The following is a 21,030-nucleotide window of genomic DNA, read 5'->3' as shown; positions in this document are numbered from 1 at the left end:
GTGAGGTCCTAAATACAAGCAAAATCTTCTGAAGTGGTAGTTTTTAGTCCTTGAAAGATGAAATAATTTTTGAAAATTTATCACTAGTAACCACTACATTTTAGGACTGAATTGTAAAATTGATATTTGCTATATTCTAGGGTTTGACACTGAGAACTTTTTTTATACCTATTTTATTAGTGGTGATAAGGAGGAGCAAACAAGAATACTTTGATCTACTGAGAGCTCTCCTCTAGGGTCTGAGCTTGTTTCCTATTAGATTCATTTGTTACAAGAGAAGCATTCCCTTCAATAGAGCAGAAATAAAATATCTGTACCTTGTAAGACTAGAAATCCAGTTATTTGATAATTGTAGAATTTGAGAAAAGGAATAGAGTACTCTCAAGAAATATTTTACCCAGGCTGTGGTAGAACCTAATATACCTCTGTCCGCACTTAGAATACACTGTTCTGGCTGCTGGATATTTATTTCCCTTTGTCCTGTTTTCCATTCTTTGAATAGTTTTATATACACTGATAGGTTAATTCTCTGTAACTTAATATTTTATAATATTCCTAATGGACCTTTTCTCAGTCTTTTGCTCATATTCTAATATCTGTAATTACATAAATTTTTAAAGGCTATTCATCTTTACTTCTGGAATAACCTATCATATATATTAATATCTCCTTCATGTGCTGAAAATTCCTGCTTACTTTTGTCAAAGAGAGGTTTCTTTGTTTATCTTTGCCTAATTTCATCTTTTCCCAAGGTCCACTTTCCATGTTAGCAAGTATAAGGAATGGCCTAGCTATACTAATGTTTTTTTGTAATGTTGCAATATTCTTGCACTGTAACCCTTTTAAGAAGTAAATTATTACTTACTGTTCTTTGGAATAAGAGACTAGGATTTTGAACAGGAAAAGGGGCACTGAACCACTGTTAAATGTACTGTGGTTTAGAGGTGGGACATTTTCATTTCTAATAATTATCTACTATGTGTACAATTATTGTGCTTTCTATTTTAAGTGTTTTCAGTTATCACTTATAGTCAATTTAAGCAAGTGATATACTTTGTTTCTTATAAGTATAGTCAAGTTCAGAATTTCTCTAAGGGCTTAATTTCAGAATATTAGCACCTGGATGACAAGTGTTGGTTTTGAGATTATATCTTTTTGTAAGCATTTTCTTCAGGAATATATGCATTCTCATAGTTAATCTTATGATTCCCAATGCTAAATAGAGCTTGGAGATGATAAGTTTCCCAAATATTAAAATTATTTTTCATAGAAATGGCTTTCCATCACTAGGTAAAGGTTATGATGTAATAAAGACAGGTAATAAAAGTAGAAAGGCAAAAGTGACCAATGCAAGTTCAGAGCTACAAGAGGAGTAAGTTCATGTTAGAACTTAATTTGATCAAATAGATTAGAACTGGCATGCTCCTAACATACCCAAGAATCCTTGCAACAGTAATAGAATTTTTCCTGGTTACAGAACAGGTGAAGTACCATATTTCCCCTGTATAAGACGCACCTTAATTTTGGGACCCGAAATTTGGGGGGGGTTATGTATTACATAAAGTTATTGAACTCATTTTAATCATCATAAAATTCATACAACTACTCATCTGCATAAAAAAGCAGGAAATGCAAGTAAAAAACAACCACTGTATAAGACACACCCAATTTCTAGACCCCAAATTTTTTGAGAAAGGGTGTGTCTTATACATGGGGAAATACGGTACTTTTCGATAATTGAAAACTTGAAACTATTTATTTAGCAATATTTTAAGCATAGTGCAACAGATTATAAGTCTTAATACATTACTCTTGTGCAAATGATTTTGTTTTATTATAAATCTAGCATCTATAGTTTAAGATAACTCAAAAATGATAATTTCTTTGAAATTATTTGCTAAATCAGTTAATCTGTAAATGCTTACATAGTTTGTAATTCTTTAAAAGTTAGCCTTCAAGATATTTTAATGCTTTCCTGAAAGACAGATTGCTCATATTAATAAAAGGATGAACCACAGATATTTTTAAGAGAAATATTCAGATGCCTGAGATCTATGTCATTACAGTTCTTAAGTGTGCTTAGGTTACCAAAATAACTTTCACAAAGCATATTTTTGAAAAATATAAAAAAATTTATACTATTTAAATTTCTAGATTTTTGTCATAAAGGTTTAAGGAATAAGTATAATATGATAAAGCATCATTTTATGAGGCAATAATTATTTGGTGTGCCCTATGGCAAAATATAAACATTATTTTATGTGGCAGAACATTCAGAAATAAAAATCCACAAGCATTACTTTATTATTGAGTCCTTTTTTTTTTAAGCAATTGATGCAAAAACCTTTATATAAATTTTTACTGGGTTAGTTTTAACTAGAGAAATGGTCTAATAATATACTTTATTATTATTACATCATTTAGCTCTTTTGCAACTAGAGTATATGTGATAGTAGATTTGATGTCTGAATAACTGAAGAAGCAGAATGACTTAGTTCTATAAAATTACATCTGAAGCAAATTTTAGTAATATTTGGTTAGATTTAAAGCTGGATGAACTACTTTTTTTAAAACAAAATGATGGCCTGACCAGGTGGTGGCGCAGTGGATAGAGCGTCAGACTGGGATGCAGAGGACCCAGGTTCAGACCCCGAGGTCGCCAGCTTGAGCGCGGGCTCATCTGGTTTGAGCAAGAGCCTACCAGCTTGAACCCAAGGTCGCTGGGTACAACAAGGGGTTGCTCAGTCTGCTGAAGGCCTGCGGTCAAGGCACATATGAGAAAGCAATCAATGAACAACTAAGGTGTTGCAACGCACAATGAAAAACTAATGATTGATGCTTCTCATCTCTCTCCGTTCCTGTCTGTCTGTCCCTGTCTATCCCTCTCTCTCACTCTCTGTCTCTGTAAAAAATACATACATACATACATACATACATACATACATAAATAAATAAAATAAAATAAACCAAAAAACAAAATGATGGAACTTTGGTCTATAAAACCAGCATTACCATTAAAGATTTTTTAAAAAAACTTGATTTCTTAATAAGGGGCTGTTTTTTAGTAACTGGTTTGACTTTATGCTTGTCATACTGTTTTACTTAAATGATCTTATATCACATTAATGGATATGTTAGAGAATCTAGAGGTTCTCCTGTAAAAATTATTTAAAATGAGTCTTAAAACATAGCCAGGCAATTCAGCAAGTATATATTAAAGCAGGAAAACCTCAAGATACTATATGTAATTATTCCCAAGAACTAATTAAAGATGTACAGAAAATGACCTCACAGCCTCTAAGTCAAGTGGAATCATACACAGAAATACATAGCTGTTCAAAGTTCCTTGACTTTTTATTTTGGTGATGGGTTTGTGTTTGTGTGTATTTTTGTCTTTACATTTCAGAATACTGTAAATCAGTGGTCCGCAACCCCCAGGCCACGGACCAGTACCGGTCCATGGGCCATTTGGTACCGGTCCGCAGAGAAAGAATAAATAACTTACATTATTTCCGTTTTATTTACATTTAAGTCTGAACGATGTTTTTTAAAAAAAATAACCAGATTCCCTCTGTTACATCTATCTAAGACTCACTCTTGACGCTTGTCTCGGTCATGTGATACATTTTTCCGTCCCAACCTAAAGGCTGGTCCGTGAAAATATTTTCTGACATTAATTAAACCGGTCTGTGGCTCAAAAAAGGTTGGAGACCACTGCTGTAAATCATTTCTTACTGAGGCCAAGAGAGAGATCTCTAGAAGTTTACATTGAAGAGACCAAGCATTTTTCCCTAGGGCAAGTTGCTTAAGACAGGCTTTATCTAAAAAGTCCTAATATGCTTTCGTGTTCATACTTACAGTGTTACCTTATTGTAAATGTACTTGTGTGCTGCCTTTTAAATTACATTTGTGCTGTTGATACCTTGAAGAATTTGAATCCTGGATCAAAGGATAATAACAAAATACTATTTTTTTCTTACTTTCTTCACTTATGTTTTTCTTTAGTGCCATTGTTTCTATTTTATTTTGGGTTTTATTCTTTTCCATACTTTTCTAACATTGTAATGTTTATATTTTCTATGTAGTATATTGGCAGATTTAGGCTCCTTGTAGTTTTTGTTTAAAGGTTAAAATGATCATAAATGATAACAGATGATTTATAACTGGTTACATTATAGACAATATAAAGAATTTTATTCGTCTTTAACATATACAAACAAAAATATATGTTTGTATTTAATGTATTAAAAGTTCCATTTGTTTTATATTCTTAGGCTTATTTATATACTCAGCAATTATGCTGTTAAATTCTTTTTACTATAGTCACTAATATTTATTGAGATACAACAAGCATAATATTTCTTCAAACCTTGGTTTGCCTACTATTTTATATATGCATGACATTTACATTCAACACATTTAAAGAAACATTATGACTTTAAAAAATAGTTCATGTCCATATGGTTTTTTAAGACGATAAGAATATATGTCTATTACTGATACTGAATATTTATCTTTAAATTTCAGATAAGCCTTTGAAAAAAAGAAAACAAGATTCTTACCCACAGGAGGCTGGGGGTGCTACAGGAGGTAATAGACCAGCTTCTCAGGAGACGGGTTCTACGGGAAATGGGTCAAGGCCAGCATTAATGGTTAGCATTGATCTTCATCAGGCAGGAAGAGTGGACTCTCAGGCTTCTGTAACTCAGGATTCAGACTCCATAAAAAAGCCTGAAGAAATCAAACAGTGTAATGATGCACCTATTTCTGTTCTTCAGGAAGATACTGTTGGAAATCTTAAATCTACACCAGAAAACCATCCTGAGACTCCTAAAAAAAAGTCTGATCTTGAGCTTTCCAAGAGTGAATTAAAACAAAATGAAAGTAGATTGGCAGAATCTAAACCAAATGAAAACAGACTGATGGAGACAAAGTCAAGTGAAAGTAAGTCAGAAACTAAAATTGAGACACAAACAGAAGAACCTAAACAGAATGAGAGCAGAACTGTGGAATCCAAACAAAATGAGAACCCCTCACCCGAGCCTAAACAGAATGAAAACAGACTGCCTGACACAAAACCAAATGACAACAAACAAAATAATGGTAGATCAGAAACAGCAAAGTCAAGACCCGAGACCCCAAAGCAGAAGGTTGAGAGCCGACCTGAAACCCCAAAACAAAAGAGTGATGGGCGTCCTGAAACCCCAAAACAAAAGAGCGATGGGCGTCCTGAAACCCCAAAACAAAAGAGCGATGGGCGGCCTGAAACTCCAAAGCAGAGAGGTGAGAGCCGACCTGAAACTCCAAAGCAAAAAAGTGAAGGTCGGCCTGAAACACCAAAACATAGGCATGAAAATAGGAGGGATCCTGGAAAGCCATCAACAGAGAAAAAACCTGAAGTGTCTAAACATAAACAGGATATTAAATCTGATTCACCTCGGTTAAAATCAGAACGAGCTGAAGCCTTAAAGCAAAGACCTGATGGACGATCTATATCTGAATCACTAAGACGTGACCATGATAGTAAACAAAAATCAGATGACAGAAGTGAATCAGACCGACATCGGGGGGATCAGTCTAGGGTTCGAAGACCAGAAACATTGAGATCCTCTAGTAGAAATGAACATGGCATTAAATCTGATGGTTCAAAACCTGATAAACTAGAAAGAAAACACAGACATGAGTCAGGGGACACGAGAGAAAGACCATCTTCTGGAGAGCAAAAATCAAGGCCTGACAGTCCTCGTGTTAAACAAGGAGATTCTAATAAATCAAGACCTGATAAACCTGGTTTCAGATCACCAAATAGTAAAGATGACAAAAGGACAGAGGGTAACAAGAGTAAAGTAGACAGTAATAAAGCACACCCTGATAATAAGGCAGAATTTCCAAGTTATTTGTTGGGTGGCAGGTCTGGTGCATTGAAAAATTTTGTCATTCCAAAAATCAAGAGGGATAAAGATGGCAATATTACTCAAGAGACAAAGAAAATGGAAATGAAAGGAGAACAGAAAGACAAAGTAGAAAAAATGGGATTAGTTGAAGATCTAAATAAAGGAGCTAAGCCTGTAGTTGTCCTGCAAAAACTGTCTTTGGATGATGTTCAGAAACTTATTAAGGATAGAGAGGATAAATCACGAAGTTCCCTTAAAGCTATCAAGAATAAACCATCAAAGTCAAACAAAGGTAAGAATAATTATACTAATGTCATTTGTATTATAATCAGTTTTCCTTAGGGATAAAAAATGGAAATTTACAAAAATGGAAATACTACTACATGGAAAATAACATTTGTATAAAATAATAGTGAATTTTTTTCAGTAATATAGACAAAAAGTTCTCAATTAAAATTTTTTTTATCCAACTTACTTGAATTACTCACCATAGTCATAATTTTTACTATTTAGTTCAGAGAGATAAGTTCCTTTGTGGTTTAGTTATTTTAAGTATTTTTTAAAGTTGCATTTTGATCAAGTGAGTGATTAGAATGGCTGTATTTAACAACTTTCTAAAAAGTTATTTTGATTGTAGAAATATTCCATTCTATAATGAGGTAATAAATTGAATTTTAATTTTTAAGATCTCATTTAAGCTAATTTGTTATACAAAAACCTTGTTCTAAAGTTTTAAAGAATATACAATGTCTCAGTACTATTTTCTTATATACCTATATCTGAGTTGTTGTTTTTTTTTTGTATTTTTCTGAAGCTGGAAACGGGGAGAGACAGTCAGACTCCCGCACGGGCCCGACTGGGATCCACCTGGCACGCCCACCGGGGGCGATGCTCTGCCCACCAGGGGGGCGATGCTCTGCCCCTCCAGGGCGTCGCTCTGCTGCAACCAGAGCCACTCTAGCGCCTGGGGCAGAGGCCAAGGAGCCATCCCCAGCGCCCGGGCCATTTTTGCTCCAATGGAGCCTTGGCTGCGGGAGGGGAAGACAGAGACAGAGAGGAAGGAGGGGGTCGGGGGTGGAGAAGCAAATGGGCGCTTCTCCTATGTGCCCTGGCCGGGAATCGAACCCGGGTCCCCCGCACGCCAGGCCGACGCTCTACCGCTGAGCCAACCGGCCAGGGCTATCTGAGTTAATTATTGATGAATGGTTTGAATTTAGGTAGTTTAGAAAGTTATGTAAGAGGTTATTTATTTTTGCGGGCAAGGTGGTAATTTACAGATGTTTTATTTTTAAAATCTATAGTTTTGCTCTTATGGAAAAGTAACAGGGAATAGTATTTACCTCAAATTGGGTTAAATGATTAGTTTGGGGGGAGTTTTGTTTGTCTGAGTTTTTGTGTTTTTTTTTGCATGGTGGTTGAGTTAAATTCTCCAGTTATTTAAGTGAGTAGTATTGTTTCTTAGGGGTAAACAAAGTTCTTAAATGCTGAAAATACAGTGGCAGTTTATGGAGAAAATACAATTTTGTGTTCTTTTATATACTACTTTATTAGCCTGTGCAATATAAATAGATTGAGACATCATTCTTAAGGCAATAGAGGGGAAAGTTTGATTTTTAATTTCTGATTCTGTGAAATAAGCTCATTAAGTAACTTAGATTTATACTTATAAACAAATATATGAAACTCTAGAATTATGCTATCTGATATGATTGTCATTAGCTTTATTAGACTATTTAAATTGAAATTAGTTTAAACTAAGTAAAATTTAAAATTCACATTCTCACTAGCTACATGCAGCCAGTGGCTACCTTATTAATGCAGACAGAGAACATTTGCATCATAACAGAAAGTTGTATTGTATAGCACTGCAGTGTATTAGTAGGTATAGAGGGTGTGATGGTTATTTTTGTAAAATGCTGTTGTGCCTTGTCTATCAGAAAAAGCTATTGAAAACCTAGTGTCACTACTAAGAACTCTATTCAAAAAAAGTGAGTTGTCATGAGTAATCTTTTTATTCTGATTTGGTTTTCATTAAACATTTACTTTTGACTTTATTTTTATTTCAAAAAATGAAAAGGACTGCCTTTGAATAACTAATATCTGTACTCTTTTAATGAAACTTTCAGATTTTAAATTTGCAATTAGAAGTACAAAAAGATAAGACTTCATCTTTAATAGCTTTTATTATCTAACTGGAGAGCATATTTTCATAATTGTTTATATAAAAGGTTGTTGGAATGTGGTGGCTAACAGTAGAATTTTGTTGTCTTTAGATAAAGATTGTATTTAAACATTTCAACTGAAAGTTTGCAAATGGTATATATGGATATTCAGTAAAGAGTATAGTTACACAATTTTAGAAAGGTCAGATGGAAAGATGGAAAGTGGTACCCTCTTGTCCCCTTGATCTGGACCATCTTTTTCTACCCTGCCCTCTGTCAGCTTATGCTAGCCTTGCTTTCTAAACTCTGTTTTAACAAAGAACCTCTACACCTGAACATCAACAAATGGATATAGCTCTTAATTAGTAACTACTGTATTATTTCCCATGGTTCTTTCACATGTAATTTCATTGCCTGTGAATGTAAACTTCTTAGTACTAATCCTTATTTCTCCTAAGTGTACAGTACTTTTAACACAAATATATACACTTGATATGGTCTAGTAAGTAGGCTATCTAGGTGTCTCTGCCTGTAGAGTGTCTTGTGTGCATGCATGTGTATGCACACCCACAATTATTAATATAGCTGCAATTATAAGTGGACCTTTTATCAAAAATATTATTTCAGTGCTTAGATTCATTTCAGGATCTCATGTAGATATATTTTGGCTTTGTAATTTAAAATTCATATCTAGTATTTTTTTAATAATGCATTAATTTTGGTTTATTATACATCTCTGCTGCTAAGTTTGCAATGGCAGTGTTAAGTATTGTGGACTTTTAAAAATTACATGCACAGTTGTACATTCCTGACCCTTTGTAATACATTTTACTCGGGGATATTTTGGAGAATCACAGAAAATCACCTATCCTGACATATTGGTGTTTTTCTAACTAAAGGAATTAGACTGAATATTGCTGGGATACTTTTGCTGTTAATTCCTAGGGCCAAAATTCTTGGTAGATTTTTCATTTTTAGAAGAGCCATAAAATTTCAACCTTTTAAGTATTTGAGCTGATGTCTGTATTTGAAACATTTATTCTTTAGAGTAACTTGAAATTTGGTGAACATGCTTTCAGCTGATATTTGAATGGTAGGGAAGGGTATAGATTTATGACTCCTTGTGTGTATTACTTATTTTTGTCTTTGTATTTTTCTGAAGCTGGAAACGGGGAGAGACAGTCAGACAGACTCCCGCATGCGCCCGACCGGGATCCACCCGGCACGCCCACCAGGGGGCAATGCTCTGCCCCCCCCCCCCGGGGCATCGCTCTATTGCGACCAGAGCCACTCTAGCGCCTGGGGCAGAGGCCAAGGAGCAATCCCCAGCGCCCCAGCCATCTTTGCTCCAATGGAGCCTCGGCTGCGGGAGGGGAAGAGAGAGACAGAGAGGAAGGAGAGGGGGAGGGGTGGAGAAGCAGATGGGCGCGGCTCCTGTGTGCCCTGGCCGGGAATCGAACCTGGGACTTCTGCACGCCAGGCCTACGCTCTACCACTGAGCCAACCGGCCAGGGCCTATTTTTGTCTTTTGTGTGAACATATTAACTGTAAAGTGACTTGATTTCTGTGGGGATTTGTGTATATCACTAGTACCTAGCATAACACATGGTATATAATATAATAAGAGCCTATTAAATGCCTATGTAACAAATAGAGACTGTTACCCCTATGTTCAGAAAAAGCTTTCTTCATGTATAAATTAAAATTGTGCTTTCATACCTTAAGTTTCCATCCTACCTCAAAAGCTACAGTTTTCTACTTTCTGTTCCCTAAACTTTGTAATAACTCTTTTTACCCTGTCAACTACCTAGTTTTTATTAATATTCAGAGGAGATGTACTCATATTCATGTCTGATTAGTTTTTACACTTTTCCTTTATTTTGCTCTGTAACTATTTCAAGATTGGTTCAGTATCAGTTCTATTCTCTTGCTTCTATCGTCATCCCAGTGTTTTATCATCATCTTGTTTCTTGTCAGCTGGGGGAATGGAGGTGGAGAACAAACACAGCCTTTTATAAAACCTTTAACATTTAAGAAATATCTGCCTATTAAAATATATTAAATGTAAAAATATCTTTATTGTTAAAATATTTTACTAAGAATATTATCTTAGTATATACCCTAATGTATAGTATGTCTCCAAATTAAAATTATAAAATCTTAAATCTTTGGCCCTGGCCGGTTGGCTCAGCGGTAGAGCGTCGGCCTGGCGTGCAGGGGACCTGGGTTCGATTCCCAGCCAGGGCACATAGGAGAAGCGCCCATTTGCTTCTCCACCCCCCCTTCCTCTCTGTCTCTCTCTTCCCCTCCCGCAGCCGAGGCTCCATTGGAGCAAAGATGGCCCGGGCGCTGGGGATGGCTCCTTGGCCTCTGCACCAGGCACTAGAGTGGCTCTGGTCGCGGCAGAGTGACGCCCCGGAGGGGCAGAGCATCGCCCCCTGGTGGGCAGAGCGGGTCGCCCCTGGTGGGCGTGCCAGGTGGATCCCGGTCAGGCGCATGCGGGAGTCTGTCTGACTGTCTCTCCCCGTTTCCAGCTTCAGAAAAATACAATATATATATATATTTAAGACTGTTAATTATCATCAACATGCCTTAAAAGTATTAACAGTTTAGTATCTGTAATTACACATGAACAATTTGATTTTAATTTTTTACATTACAGAGTGTCTCAAAATAGCTTAATATCCAATGGAACCTGTTTTACTTCCTTCCCCTGCTTCCTTCCAACTTGTATGCCATTATCAATTCCATCACTCACTATTTTCAATATCCCATGCCACTTGGTATTTGAGATTTTATGGCATTTAAACTATAGTGCTTATTTGATTAGCTAATGATTGTAGTCATTATTAGTGGCACTTACTTCACCTCAGTTATTACTGTGGCAGTTAACCCAACAAATGTTGATCACTAAAATGCATTAGCTAGTTGCCTTGTATGTAGCACTGAACAGTCTAGTTGGATTATGTTTAGGACTCTAACCTTATGTAAATTTGAGAGAAAGTAAGGTTTCTAAGAGTGAATAGTTGACATAGTTTATCAATTCCTAAGTTAAGGAATTCTTGGTAAAGTATGTGTGATTGTAATATTCAGAATTTTTAATAGTGATGCAGAATTTTATTTTGGTTCATTTGATTAGTTGTATAAAATACTTTTCACAAAAGCTTAAGTTTTTAATTTTGTAAAGACTTTTTTAGCAGTGATGATACCTTTAGGAAATATTTGGAGAATATTTATTATAGAAGTTGGCTTAATATATACCTAGCTGTTGTTGAATGTGATCTCAGAGTAATATTTTGAAAATTTTTGTCCATGATTTTCATTCATAAAATTCTTTTGGTCTATAATTTGCTTATTAGATATTTGATATTAATTTAAAGAGATTCTTTAGGCAGAAATTTTTTCATAAAGGTTAAATATATTAAAGTTTCTAGTGGTATTCCCTTTACTTTTCATCTCTCAAGCCAGCCTGAGGATAGAGCTTCTGTAAGGTTTTCTTATCTGTAGAAATAGACATAATTGCCTGACCTGTGGTGGCGCAGTGGATAAAGCGTCGACCTGGAAATGCTGAGGTCGCCGGTTCGAAACCCTGGGCTTGCCTGGTCAAGGCACATATGGGAGTTGATGCTTCTAGCTCCTCCCCCCTGTCTCTCCTTTCTCTCTGTCTCTCTCTCTCTCCTCCTCTCTAAAATGAATAAATAAATAAAGAAATACTGATCAGTTTGTTGATTTAAGAAAAAAAAAAAGACATAATTAGCATAATGTTCTCATAGTCCATTTGTGTTTTTTCAAATGGCAGAATTCCTTCCTTTTTGTGACTGAAGAATATTCCACTGTATATGTGCCACATTTCTATATCCATTCATTCATCAATGGACTAAACAACTTGAGTTATTTCCACATCTTGGCTATTGTAAATAATGCTGCAGTGGCGATAGGCGTGAAGATAGCATTTTCTGTATATAATATATCATCTGCATGTAAAGACATTTTACTTCTTCCTTTCTGAATTGGATGACTTTATTTCTTGGCAAGTTGCTTTGGTTAGGACTTCCAATACTTTAGTAAAAGTAGCTAAACTGGGCATCCTTAACTTGTTCCTGGTCTTAGAGGGAGAGCTTTCTACTTTTGGTCATTGAGTAAGAAGACGTTAACTGTGGACTTGTCATATACAGTCTCTATCATGGTGAGGTTTGTTTCTTCTGTTCAGTTTATTGAGAGATGTTTTCATGAGTGGATTTTGAATTTTGTTAAATGGTTTTTCTGCATTTATTTATATGACCATATTATTTCTGTTCTTCATTTTTTTAGTGTAATATCACATTGATTGATTTGCAGAATTAACCCATTCCTGCATCCCTAGAATAAATCCCATTTAAATTATGGTATATGATCCTTTTAATGCATTGCTGGATTTGATTTGCCAATATTTTGTTGAGGGCTTCTGAATCTATGTTCATCGAAGGTTTCAGTTTGTAATTTTCTTTCTTATAATGTCCTTGTCTGGTTTTGCTGTTAGGGCTGGCTTCATAAAATGAAAGTGTTCTCTCCACTTCTTTTTTTTTTGGGGGGGGGGGGATTGAGAAGAAATGGTGTTAAGTCTGTCTTCCTTAAATGTTTTATAAAGTTTACTACTGGAAACATTTTGTCTTGGCCTTTGTTGGGAGGTTTTTTATTACTAATTCAGTCTCCTAGTAATTGGTCTGTTCAGATTTTTTTATTTCTTCATGATTCTATCTTGGTAAGTTGTATATTTCTTGGAATTTATCCATTTTCTCTAGGTTGTCCCATTTGTTGGTATATAACTGCTCATAATAGTCTATTATACTTTTTTATTCATGTGGTATCAGTGTTAATGTCTCCTCTCTCGTTTGCAATATTAAGTTCTCTTTAGCTTTATTTTATTTTATTTGGTAAATTTAGCTAAAGTTTTGGCTCTTTATATTTTATAAAAGCAGCTTAGTTTCATTGCTCTTTTTAGTCTATTATATTTATTTATGCTCTGATCTTTGTTATTTCCCTTACTTCTGCTAACTTTGGGCTTGGTTCTTTTTTTTATTCCTTGAGATATAAAATTAGGTTGTGCTTCTATCTTTGATTTTTCTCACTGTATATACAAGGAAAAAACCATTTGATACCTCCTTCCTACTTTCTGTATTAAGTAGTAGTAAATTGCCTTTTACATAATAGACTTCCTAGAAAGCACATTTCTTTTTATAGTTTTTCTTCATAGTGATTTGATAGCTGCGCATTGATAAAAATGCTATGTTACTATCAAAACTGTGGTACTTAAAACCAGATATTTCTTAAAATCTTTTCTTTTGCCCGCCTCATTTGTTACAGTGTTTTTTCAGTTATAATCCAAACCTTGGTATTTTGTCTTTGTTATATAAACAAATTTGCAGTGACCTGAACTCTACAGAATTTAGCTATATAATTTACATAGTTATATATAGGTGGGTGGCACTTTGTTCCTTTTTAAGTAAAATATGGCATGTTATAGAGCACAGGTCAGCAAAATTTTTCTGTAAAGGCCCAAATATTTTAGGCTTTATGGGACACTTATCTCTAACATTGTAGTACAGAAGCAACCATAGGTAATGTGTAAATTATTCTGTCGCTGTATTCTAATAAAACTTTATATACGAAACAAGTGGTGGAGCAGATTTGAGCCCATAGGTTGTAGTTTGCTGAACCTAATACAGATATATAAAGTTGAAGTTTTATATAGGTGGATATGATAACTATATTGTTTATTCCATGGCAAATAAGACATAAAATTTGCATTTCCCACTTCTATATAAGAATCTTAGCGTATATGAAAAGATTGATCTGGACAGTTTTATTTTTTTAGTTCCTATCCAATATTTATCAAGGTAGCATGAAATTAGCCAAATATAATATTTAGTAGGGTATTTAATATTTGTAATACTTATTTACATGTAGGGGGGCTATATATTAAATTATTAATATATAATTAATGCATTGAATATAAATATCTAACAAATAAATACAGATTTCAATTGCTTTTAAAATATTTTATACGGCCTGACCAGGCAGTGGCACAGTGGATAGAGCTTCAGACTGGGATGCTGGGGACCCAGGTTCGAGACCTCGAGGTCCCCAGCTTGAGCGCAGGCTCATCTGGTTTGAGCAATAAGCTCACCAGCTTGGACCCAAGGTCGCTGGCTCCAGCAAGGGGTTACTCAGTCTGCTGAAGGCCCGTGGTCAAGGCACATATGAGAAAGCAATCAATGAACAACTAAGGTGTCGCAATGTGCAATGAGAAAGTGATGATTGCTACTTCTCATCTCTCCATTCCTGTCTGTCTGTCCCTTTCTGACTTTCTCTCTGTCTCTGTAAAAAAACAAACAAAAAAACAAAACAACTAAGGTGTTGCAACCCGCAACACCTTAAAACTCTCTGTTCCTGTCTGTCTGTCCCTGTCTATCCCTCTCTCTGACTCTTTCTCTGACAAAAATAAAATAAATAAAATAAAATATTTTATATGTCTCACATGTCAATTATGAAATTCTTTCTCTACTTTTCATTTTGTGGTTAAACTTTTCTGTAATTACCAATATTAAACAACTAAGAACTGCTTTCAAGATTTAAGAAATAATTTTATTTAAGCTGTAAAGTTTCTTCTTACAAATTCTAATCATTACACTAAGCATTCAGTAAATATTTTTGGCCATCTTTAACATTTTGTACAATGTGCTAGATACTGAAGACACAATAGTCTATGACTTTATCAAATTTATGAACTCAAGGATATTATAAGTAACTAAAGATGCAGTGACCATGTTATGTTCTTAAGGAAAAGGGTGCTGTGTGAATACAAAGGCATTAGAGGATTGTGTGTTTTATTTTTTAATAGGAAGGCAGAAGGAAAAAGCACAATAAATTTAGAGAACTTAAAATTTGGCTAATTTTTACTGCAGTGTAGAAGAAGTGAGGTTAAGCTAGATTAGCTAAAAATTAAACACTGTTTTTCAGCCATGTGTAGTAAGAATGTAATAAAAAATAAGCCATTCCTCACATTGTTAGAAAATGTTTTTTCTAAAATATTATAAGACAGATAATGCTAAAATTCTCTATACATTCAGCCTAGTATAACAGTAGTCAGTAGAATAATCATAAATTTTATTTATTTACTTATTTATTTATTATTTTTCTGAAGTGAGAAGCGGGGGGGGGGGGGTGACAAGCAGACAGATTCCCGCATGCTCCCTACCGAGACCCACCCAGCCTGCCTACCAAGGGGCGAGGCTTGGCCCCTCTGGGGCGTTGTTCTGCAGTCAGAGCCATTCTAGCACCTGAGGTGGAGCCCATGGTACCATCCTCAGTGCCTGGGCCAACTTGGCTCCAATGGAGCCTTGGCTGCCAGAGGGGAAGAGAGAGAGAGAGAGAAAGGAGAGGGGGAAGGGTGGAGAAGCAGATGAGCGCTTCTTCTGTGTGTGCCCTGGCCGGGAATCAAACCCAGGACCTCCACACACCGGGCCAATGCTCTACCGCTGAGCTAACCAGCCAGGGCCTAATCATATAATTTAATACTTGATGAGATTGATTAAAATGCTTAAATATCAAATATCAGTATGTGAATTTTATTGTCCTTGATTCCTTTTTTTGTTTCTACTTAATTTTAATATGTTAAATAGTTAATAGTATTTTAATCTAAATATTTCTTCCTGAAGTTTGATATAAGTATATAATAGTGACATAACAGTTTTCCAAAATGGTTAAATTCATACTGCTATCTTTCATACTTTTCACAGAGACATATCAAATAGTTCTTAGAAGATTTCCTTTTTAATGTCTCACCCTTCCAAGTCACCTCATAAATTATTGCTAAAGTAACATTTCTAAAGCACATTCTGATTCCGTTATTCCTCAGAAAGACTAATGTAAGAGCCTTACCTACTTTTCCAGGCTTACCTATTTTCCCTATTAAATATCTTGTTCTTTTGCGAGCAAACTACTCAAACTTCCCAAAACTTATTCTGGCTACCAACTCCTATATCTTTACTCCTGTCCTACATCTTCCACTCCTCCCTCATCACTCCACCTCATCTTTCTCTGTTGAAAACCCACTAATCCCTCACATATAATCAATAATCTTTTTCTTGTTTCCCTAAAATTAATATTATATTTCTTTAGGAAAATTAATCTTTTTTTTTTAAATGAGAGGAGGGGAGATAGTAAGACAGATCCCCCATATGTGCCCAGACCCAGATCTAGGGCTGATGCTCAAATCAACCAAGCTATTTTTAGCACCTAAAGCTGACACTCTGACCAACTAAGCTATCCTCAGTGCTTGGAGCTGACACTGAAACCAATCGAACCACTGGCTGCCAGAGGGGAAGAAGAAGAGAGATAGAGAAGGGGGAGAGGGAAGGGGAGAGATGCAGATGGTTACCTCTCTTATGTGCCCTAACTGGGGATTGAATCCTTTTGCTGGGCCAATGCTTACCCACTGAGCCTGCTGATCAGGGCCAAAGGAAAATTTATCTATTAAGTTAGTATAATATTTAACACTTATTTCTTTCAACTCCTGTTACAAATAGTTAGATGCAACATGTTATACTTACCATTTTGCATTGTTTTCTCTACATTTACTATCTGTGTGGATCAATATAGTTAGTTCATAATTATCCTTAATGTCATCTACACTTGTATTCCCCTGTTAGACATTTTGATGTTACAATAGATAAAACTGACCTAAACATCTTTCTTCATTAAGCTTTTTTGCTTTTGTTCTACAAATGTCCTTTGGATAAATTTCCACAAATGGTATAAATGGGTTAAAGGGTTAAATACTGTTGGCTGTGTGTTATATTTTCTACACCCTTGGCAAAGTGTGAGTATACTCATTTCAACAAATTACAAGTAGATCTACAGAACTCAGAAGCAAAGCTTGGATCATTTCATATCGTCTCAATCAATCTTATGCATAGCAGTAAACTTCTAAAGGTATTACAGTATAAATGCATCATGGAAAACTTGAGCTTTATAATAATGATTATGAGTCAAGATGTCCTGTTTTTAAAAGATGGCGGCAAGGCTTTTTAGAAAGATTTACATCAGAGATAAATAGAAGAGTAATTTCTGAGTAATCCAAGATTTTACTGTCATAGGGCTTCAAAATCATAACATTGGCAACTTTTATGTCAGAATTACAGGCACTGATTAAGTTCTCTGATACAAAGTAGTCAGTATTGTGTCAACTTATAATGAGTAAAATCAATATGATTAATTTTGAGTACAGGTATATTACTCAATTTGTTGTTTATCTTTCATTGACCTATAGCTTAAAAAACATTGTTTTAAGCCCACACATTATTGAGTTAGATTAACCTAGAAAGTCTTTTCAACTTGAATTGACTCTCCTATTTTGAGAGAAGTGGCAACCATTAAACTTAAAAGACTCCAAATTTATTTTTTTAAGAGAGAGAGACAGAAGATAGGAAAGTATAGAGATGAGATGTAGCACTTTAGTTGTTCATTGATTACTTCTCCTGTGTGCCTTTGAGATCAGGCAGTGAGGGACTCCAGCTGAGCCAGCAACCTTGGGCTTCAAGCCAGCGACCTTTGGCTCAGCCATTAAGCATGGGATCATTTCAGTGATCCCACACTCAAGCTGGATGATCCCATGCTCAAGTCAGCAACCTCAGGGTTTCAAACCTGGGTCCTCAGCGTCCCAGGTTGATGCTCTATCCATGCCACCACCAGTCAGGTGACTCCAATTTTTTTTTATTGTGACCTAACATAAATAAAATGCATCTCGTGACCTAATACATGCAAACACATAATAATACCTACCCTTAATACTGGTAAAACACTGATATTTTCACTGTATTTTAAACACAACTGCTAGTCAAGACCCACAAAATTGATTTCACAAGTTACTTAGGGGTTACAACCTGCAACTTGAAAATTGTTGGCTAGTGCTTAGGTTATAATGGTGTCTAGTGATTATATAATGATTCTTTGCATTAGTTTTAGGAATATTTCTCGAAGTGTATTATAAAGAGAGTAACTGTAGATTGATTTGACTGACCACCCCTCACCTACCACTAATGAATTAACTGCTGGTCTTTTTAAAAAAATATTAAATGGTTTTGTAATTCTGAACAAGCATTATTTGACTTCTAACCAGTACCTGGGGTCTCTGATTCTTTACCAAAATTAAGGCAAATTTTTTTTTCTTTTTCTTTTTTTTGGTGACAGAGACAGAGAGAGGGACAGATAGGAACACACAGACCAAAAGGGAGAGAGATGAGAAGTATCAATTCTTCATTGCGGCACCTTAGTTTCTCATTGATTATTTCTCATTTCTGCCTTGACTGGGGGGCTACAGCAGACCGAGTGATCTCTTGTTCAGGCCAACGACCTTGGGCTCAAGATGGTGAGTCTTGCTCAAACCAGATGAACCTATGCTCAAGCTGGCAACCTCAGGGTTTTGAACCTGGGTCCTCCGCGTCCCAGTCTGACGCTCTATCCACTGCGCTATCGCCTGGTCAGGCAAGGCAAACTTTTTACTAAATTATCTCATTTTACATCACTTCCATTTATCCTAAACCATCAAAACAAAAAGAAAAGAAACCTCTCTATTTCCTGACTCATTTCTTCTAGAAGATGTTGTCTTAACCTTATTCTCTTTCCTAACTAAGCCCTCCACCTCCTCCATCATAAACGTATCCCCCTCTTATTGCCCTGTTAACATCTATTGTAGAAAATATGAATTTTGGGTTCCTTAATTTTCACTTTACAAAGGAGACTTAGCATCAGAAAATGCTGTCTCCTTTCTCCTAGTTTGCTTTTGCTTTTTTCAAATAATTGCTAAATATACATGTCAAAGCCTTCCTCTGAGGTCAAGGTTCTTATTTGTCAATCTTCCTTGTTCCTACATTCAGTGTGGATTTTGGTCCCTTGTGTACCATCTTCCTCTTTTCCTCCAGTTCTGCCATCCAGTTAGGTAACCTTGGATTCTAGGTAGAATCCATGTGAGCATTCAGTGTCCTCTTCTTGTAGTGGAACCCCACAATCTTTCAGTTTCTCTTTAGGTTGCTTCCTTGTGTTTCTGCCTCATAAATGTTACCCTTTTTTAGGGCTATGTCATCAGCAGTTTTTACTCCTTGGATACTCTTTCTATCAGTGGCTTCAAATAAAAACGTTGGCTTGCATTTAGGGACTGTTTGCACCAAAAAAATAGGTATCTTCAAACCATGTTAACTTGGGGTAACAAGAGGGGCAGATTGCTGAAATTTTTTTTGTCCCTGATTGAAGTTAAAGGTTTATTTAATGCTATTCCTTTGTCATATGGGTAGGTTATTGAAAGAATTCTCACTGAATTACATTATGCCTCTTTAAGATTTTTTTATGGCTTATAATTGAGGTTTATATGAGTTTTCTTGATTTATTTCTGAACATGATGGTTTCCATTGTCTGAAGCTTCAGTCCTGAAGACTTCATTAGCTGGCATGGTTTATTTTTATCTCAGGATTGTTTTTCCATAAAAACAAAACAAAACAAAAACAAAAAAACACTGATATCAAATCAGTGATTTTTGGGACTTTTTATGTTTTTGATGGCTCTGGTTTTAATAATCTTGTTAATGTGCTAGTATGAGTAATTTATAATACAAACCCAAAATGATTGCTAAAATTTAGCACATCTAGAAGTAAATGTATTCTTTAGCCTTATTAGAACCAGAAAATAGAGGCATACTATATCTAATGGAATATTTATCTACATATACTGGAAGAATGATACCTCACAAAATTGTGACTAAATAGCATTAGCCCTCAAGCAAATAACTTAAAATATTATGGCATTCATACACCTGACTTAAAGAATAAGATTGTTGGAATGGGAGAAATTAGGTAAGAGAGAATCACAAAGTACTAACAGTCTGAACTTTTTTTTTTTTTTAACAGTCTGAACTTTTTAAGAATAAATAACTCAGCAAGTAATAATCTCTAAAATCATCTAATCAATATAGTGAGACATTATGGTTCATTTAAAGGATTATTCTCTAATTCAGGGAAAAGAATGTAACCAAATATGTCATAAGGATCATTTGAAGTACTTGCTTTTTATTCATTTCTCTTGAAACTGAATCACTTATTTGATCCTTGATGATGTGTTAAAGACCCTGAGTGTGAGTATTGGAAAGTCAAGCATTTTCTTTCTTACGCTTAGTAATGAAGGGATGTGGCTGAATCACTTTATAGTGTTTTATAAAAAGGAAGAAAGGATGTTGTTAATTCAGAAAGTGCATAGATGTGGGTTGACATTTCTATTCAGGGTCCTTTTTGAAGGACAGTAGTACACTGAGAGACATGAACCATTGCTGGATTTCTTTAAATTGGGTCATCATCAGAAATGAAACATTTGCTTTTTGAATTATTTTAGTGTAACTTTCAAAGTTGTATGGAGGTTAAAATCTACAGAATAGGGTAGCTCTTAAATCTGATCTTCTTAATTTGGGGAATAAAGGACAGTAGACTATAATAAAGAAACTGAACACAGTTTGATAACCTGCCTTACCTAATATACAACACAAGTTTTCTGTGGTTGGCTATTGTGAGAAATATTTTTTTAAAGAGGGAAAGAAGAGCCCTGACTGATTGGTTCAGTGGTAAAGCGTTGGCCCAGCCTGTGGAAGTCCCAGGCTCAATTCCTGGCCAGGGCACACATGAGAAGCGGCCATCTGCTTCTTCACCCTTCCCTTCTCCCTCTTTTCTCTCCCCCTCTCCCCCTCTCCCCCTCTCCCCCTCCCCCTCTCTCCCTCTCCCCCTCTCACAGCTAAGGCTCCATTGGAACAAAGTTGGCCTGGGTGCTGAGGCTGGTTCCACGTCCTCCACTTTAGGCACTAGAATGGCTCCTGTTGCAGCAGCAAAGCAATGCCCCTAGATAGGCAGAGCATCGCTCCCTGGTGAGCTTGCCAGGCGGATCCCCCGGTCCAGCAC

General features: G+C 35.7%; 1 protein-coding gene across 4 annotated transcripts in view; it reads left to right on the top strand.

Moving 5' to 3' along the window:
• Nucleotides 1-21,030, top strand: part of NIPBL (NIPBL cohesin loading factor) — a 213,541-nt gene that overhangs the window by 117,682 nt on the left and 74,829 nt on the right. For all 4 annotated transcript variants that reach the window (XM_066378945.1, XM_066378929.1, XM_066378937.1 and 1 more), the window contains exon 10: nucleotides 4,528-6,186. In XM_066378945.1, coding sequence (XP_066235042.1) covers nucleotides 4,528-6,186 — 1,659 coding nt within the window. The remainder of the gene's footprint in view (nucleotides 1-4,527; nucleotides 6,187-21,030) is intronic.

Source organism: Saccopteryx leptura, chromosome 1 (assembly GCF_036850995.1).
Source record: "Saccopteryx leptura isolate mSacLep1 chromosome 1, mSacLep1_pri_phased_curated, whole genome shotgun sequence".
Taxonomy (NCBI): Eukaryota; Metazoa; Chordata; class Mammalia; order Chiroptera; family Emballonuridae; genus Saccopteryx; species Saccopteryx leptura.
This window is presented reverse-complemented; position numbering and strand designations above follow the sequence as displayed.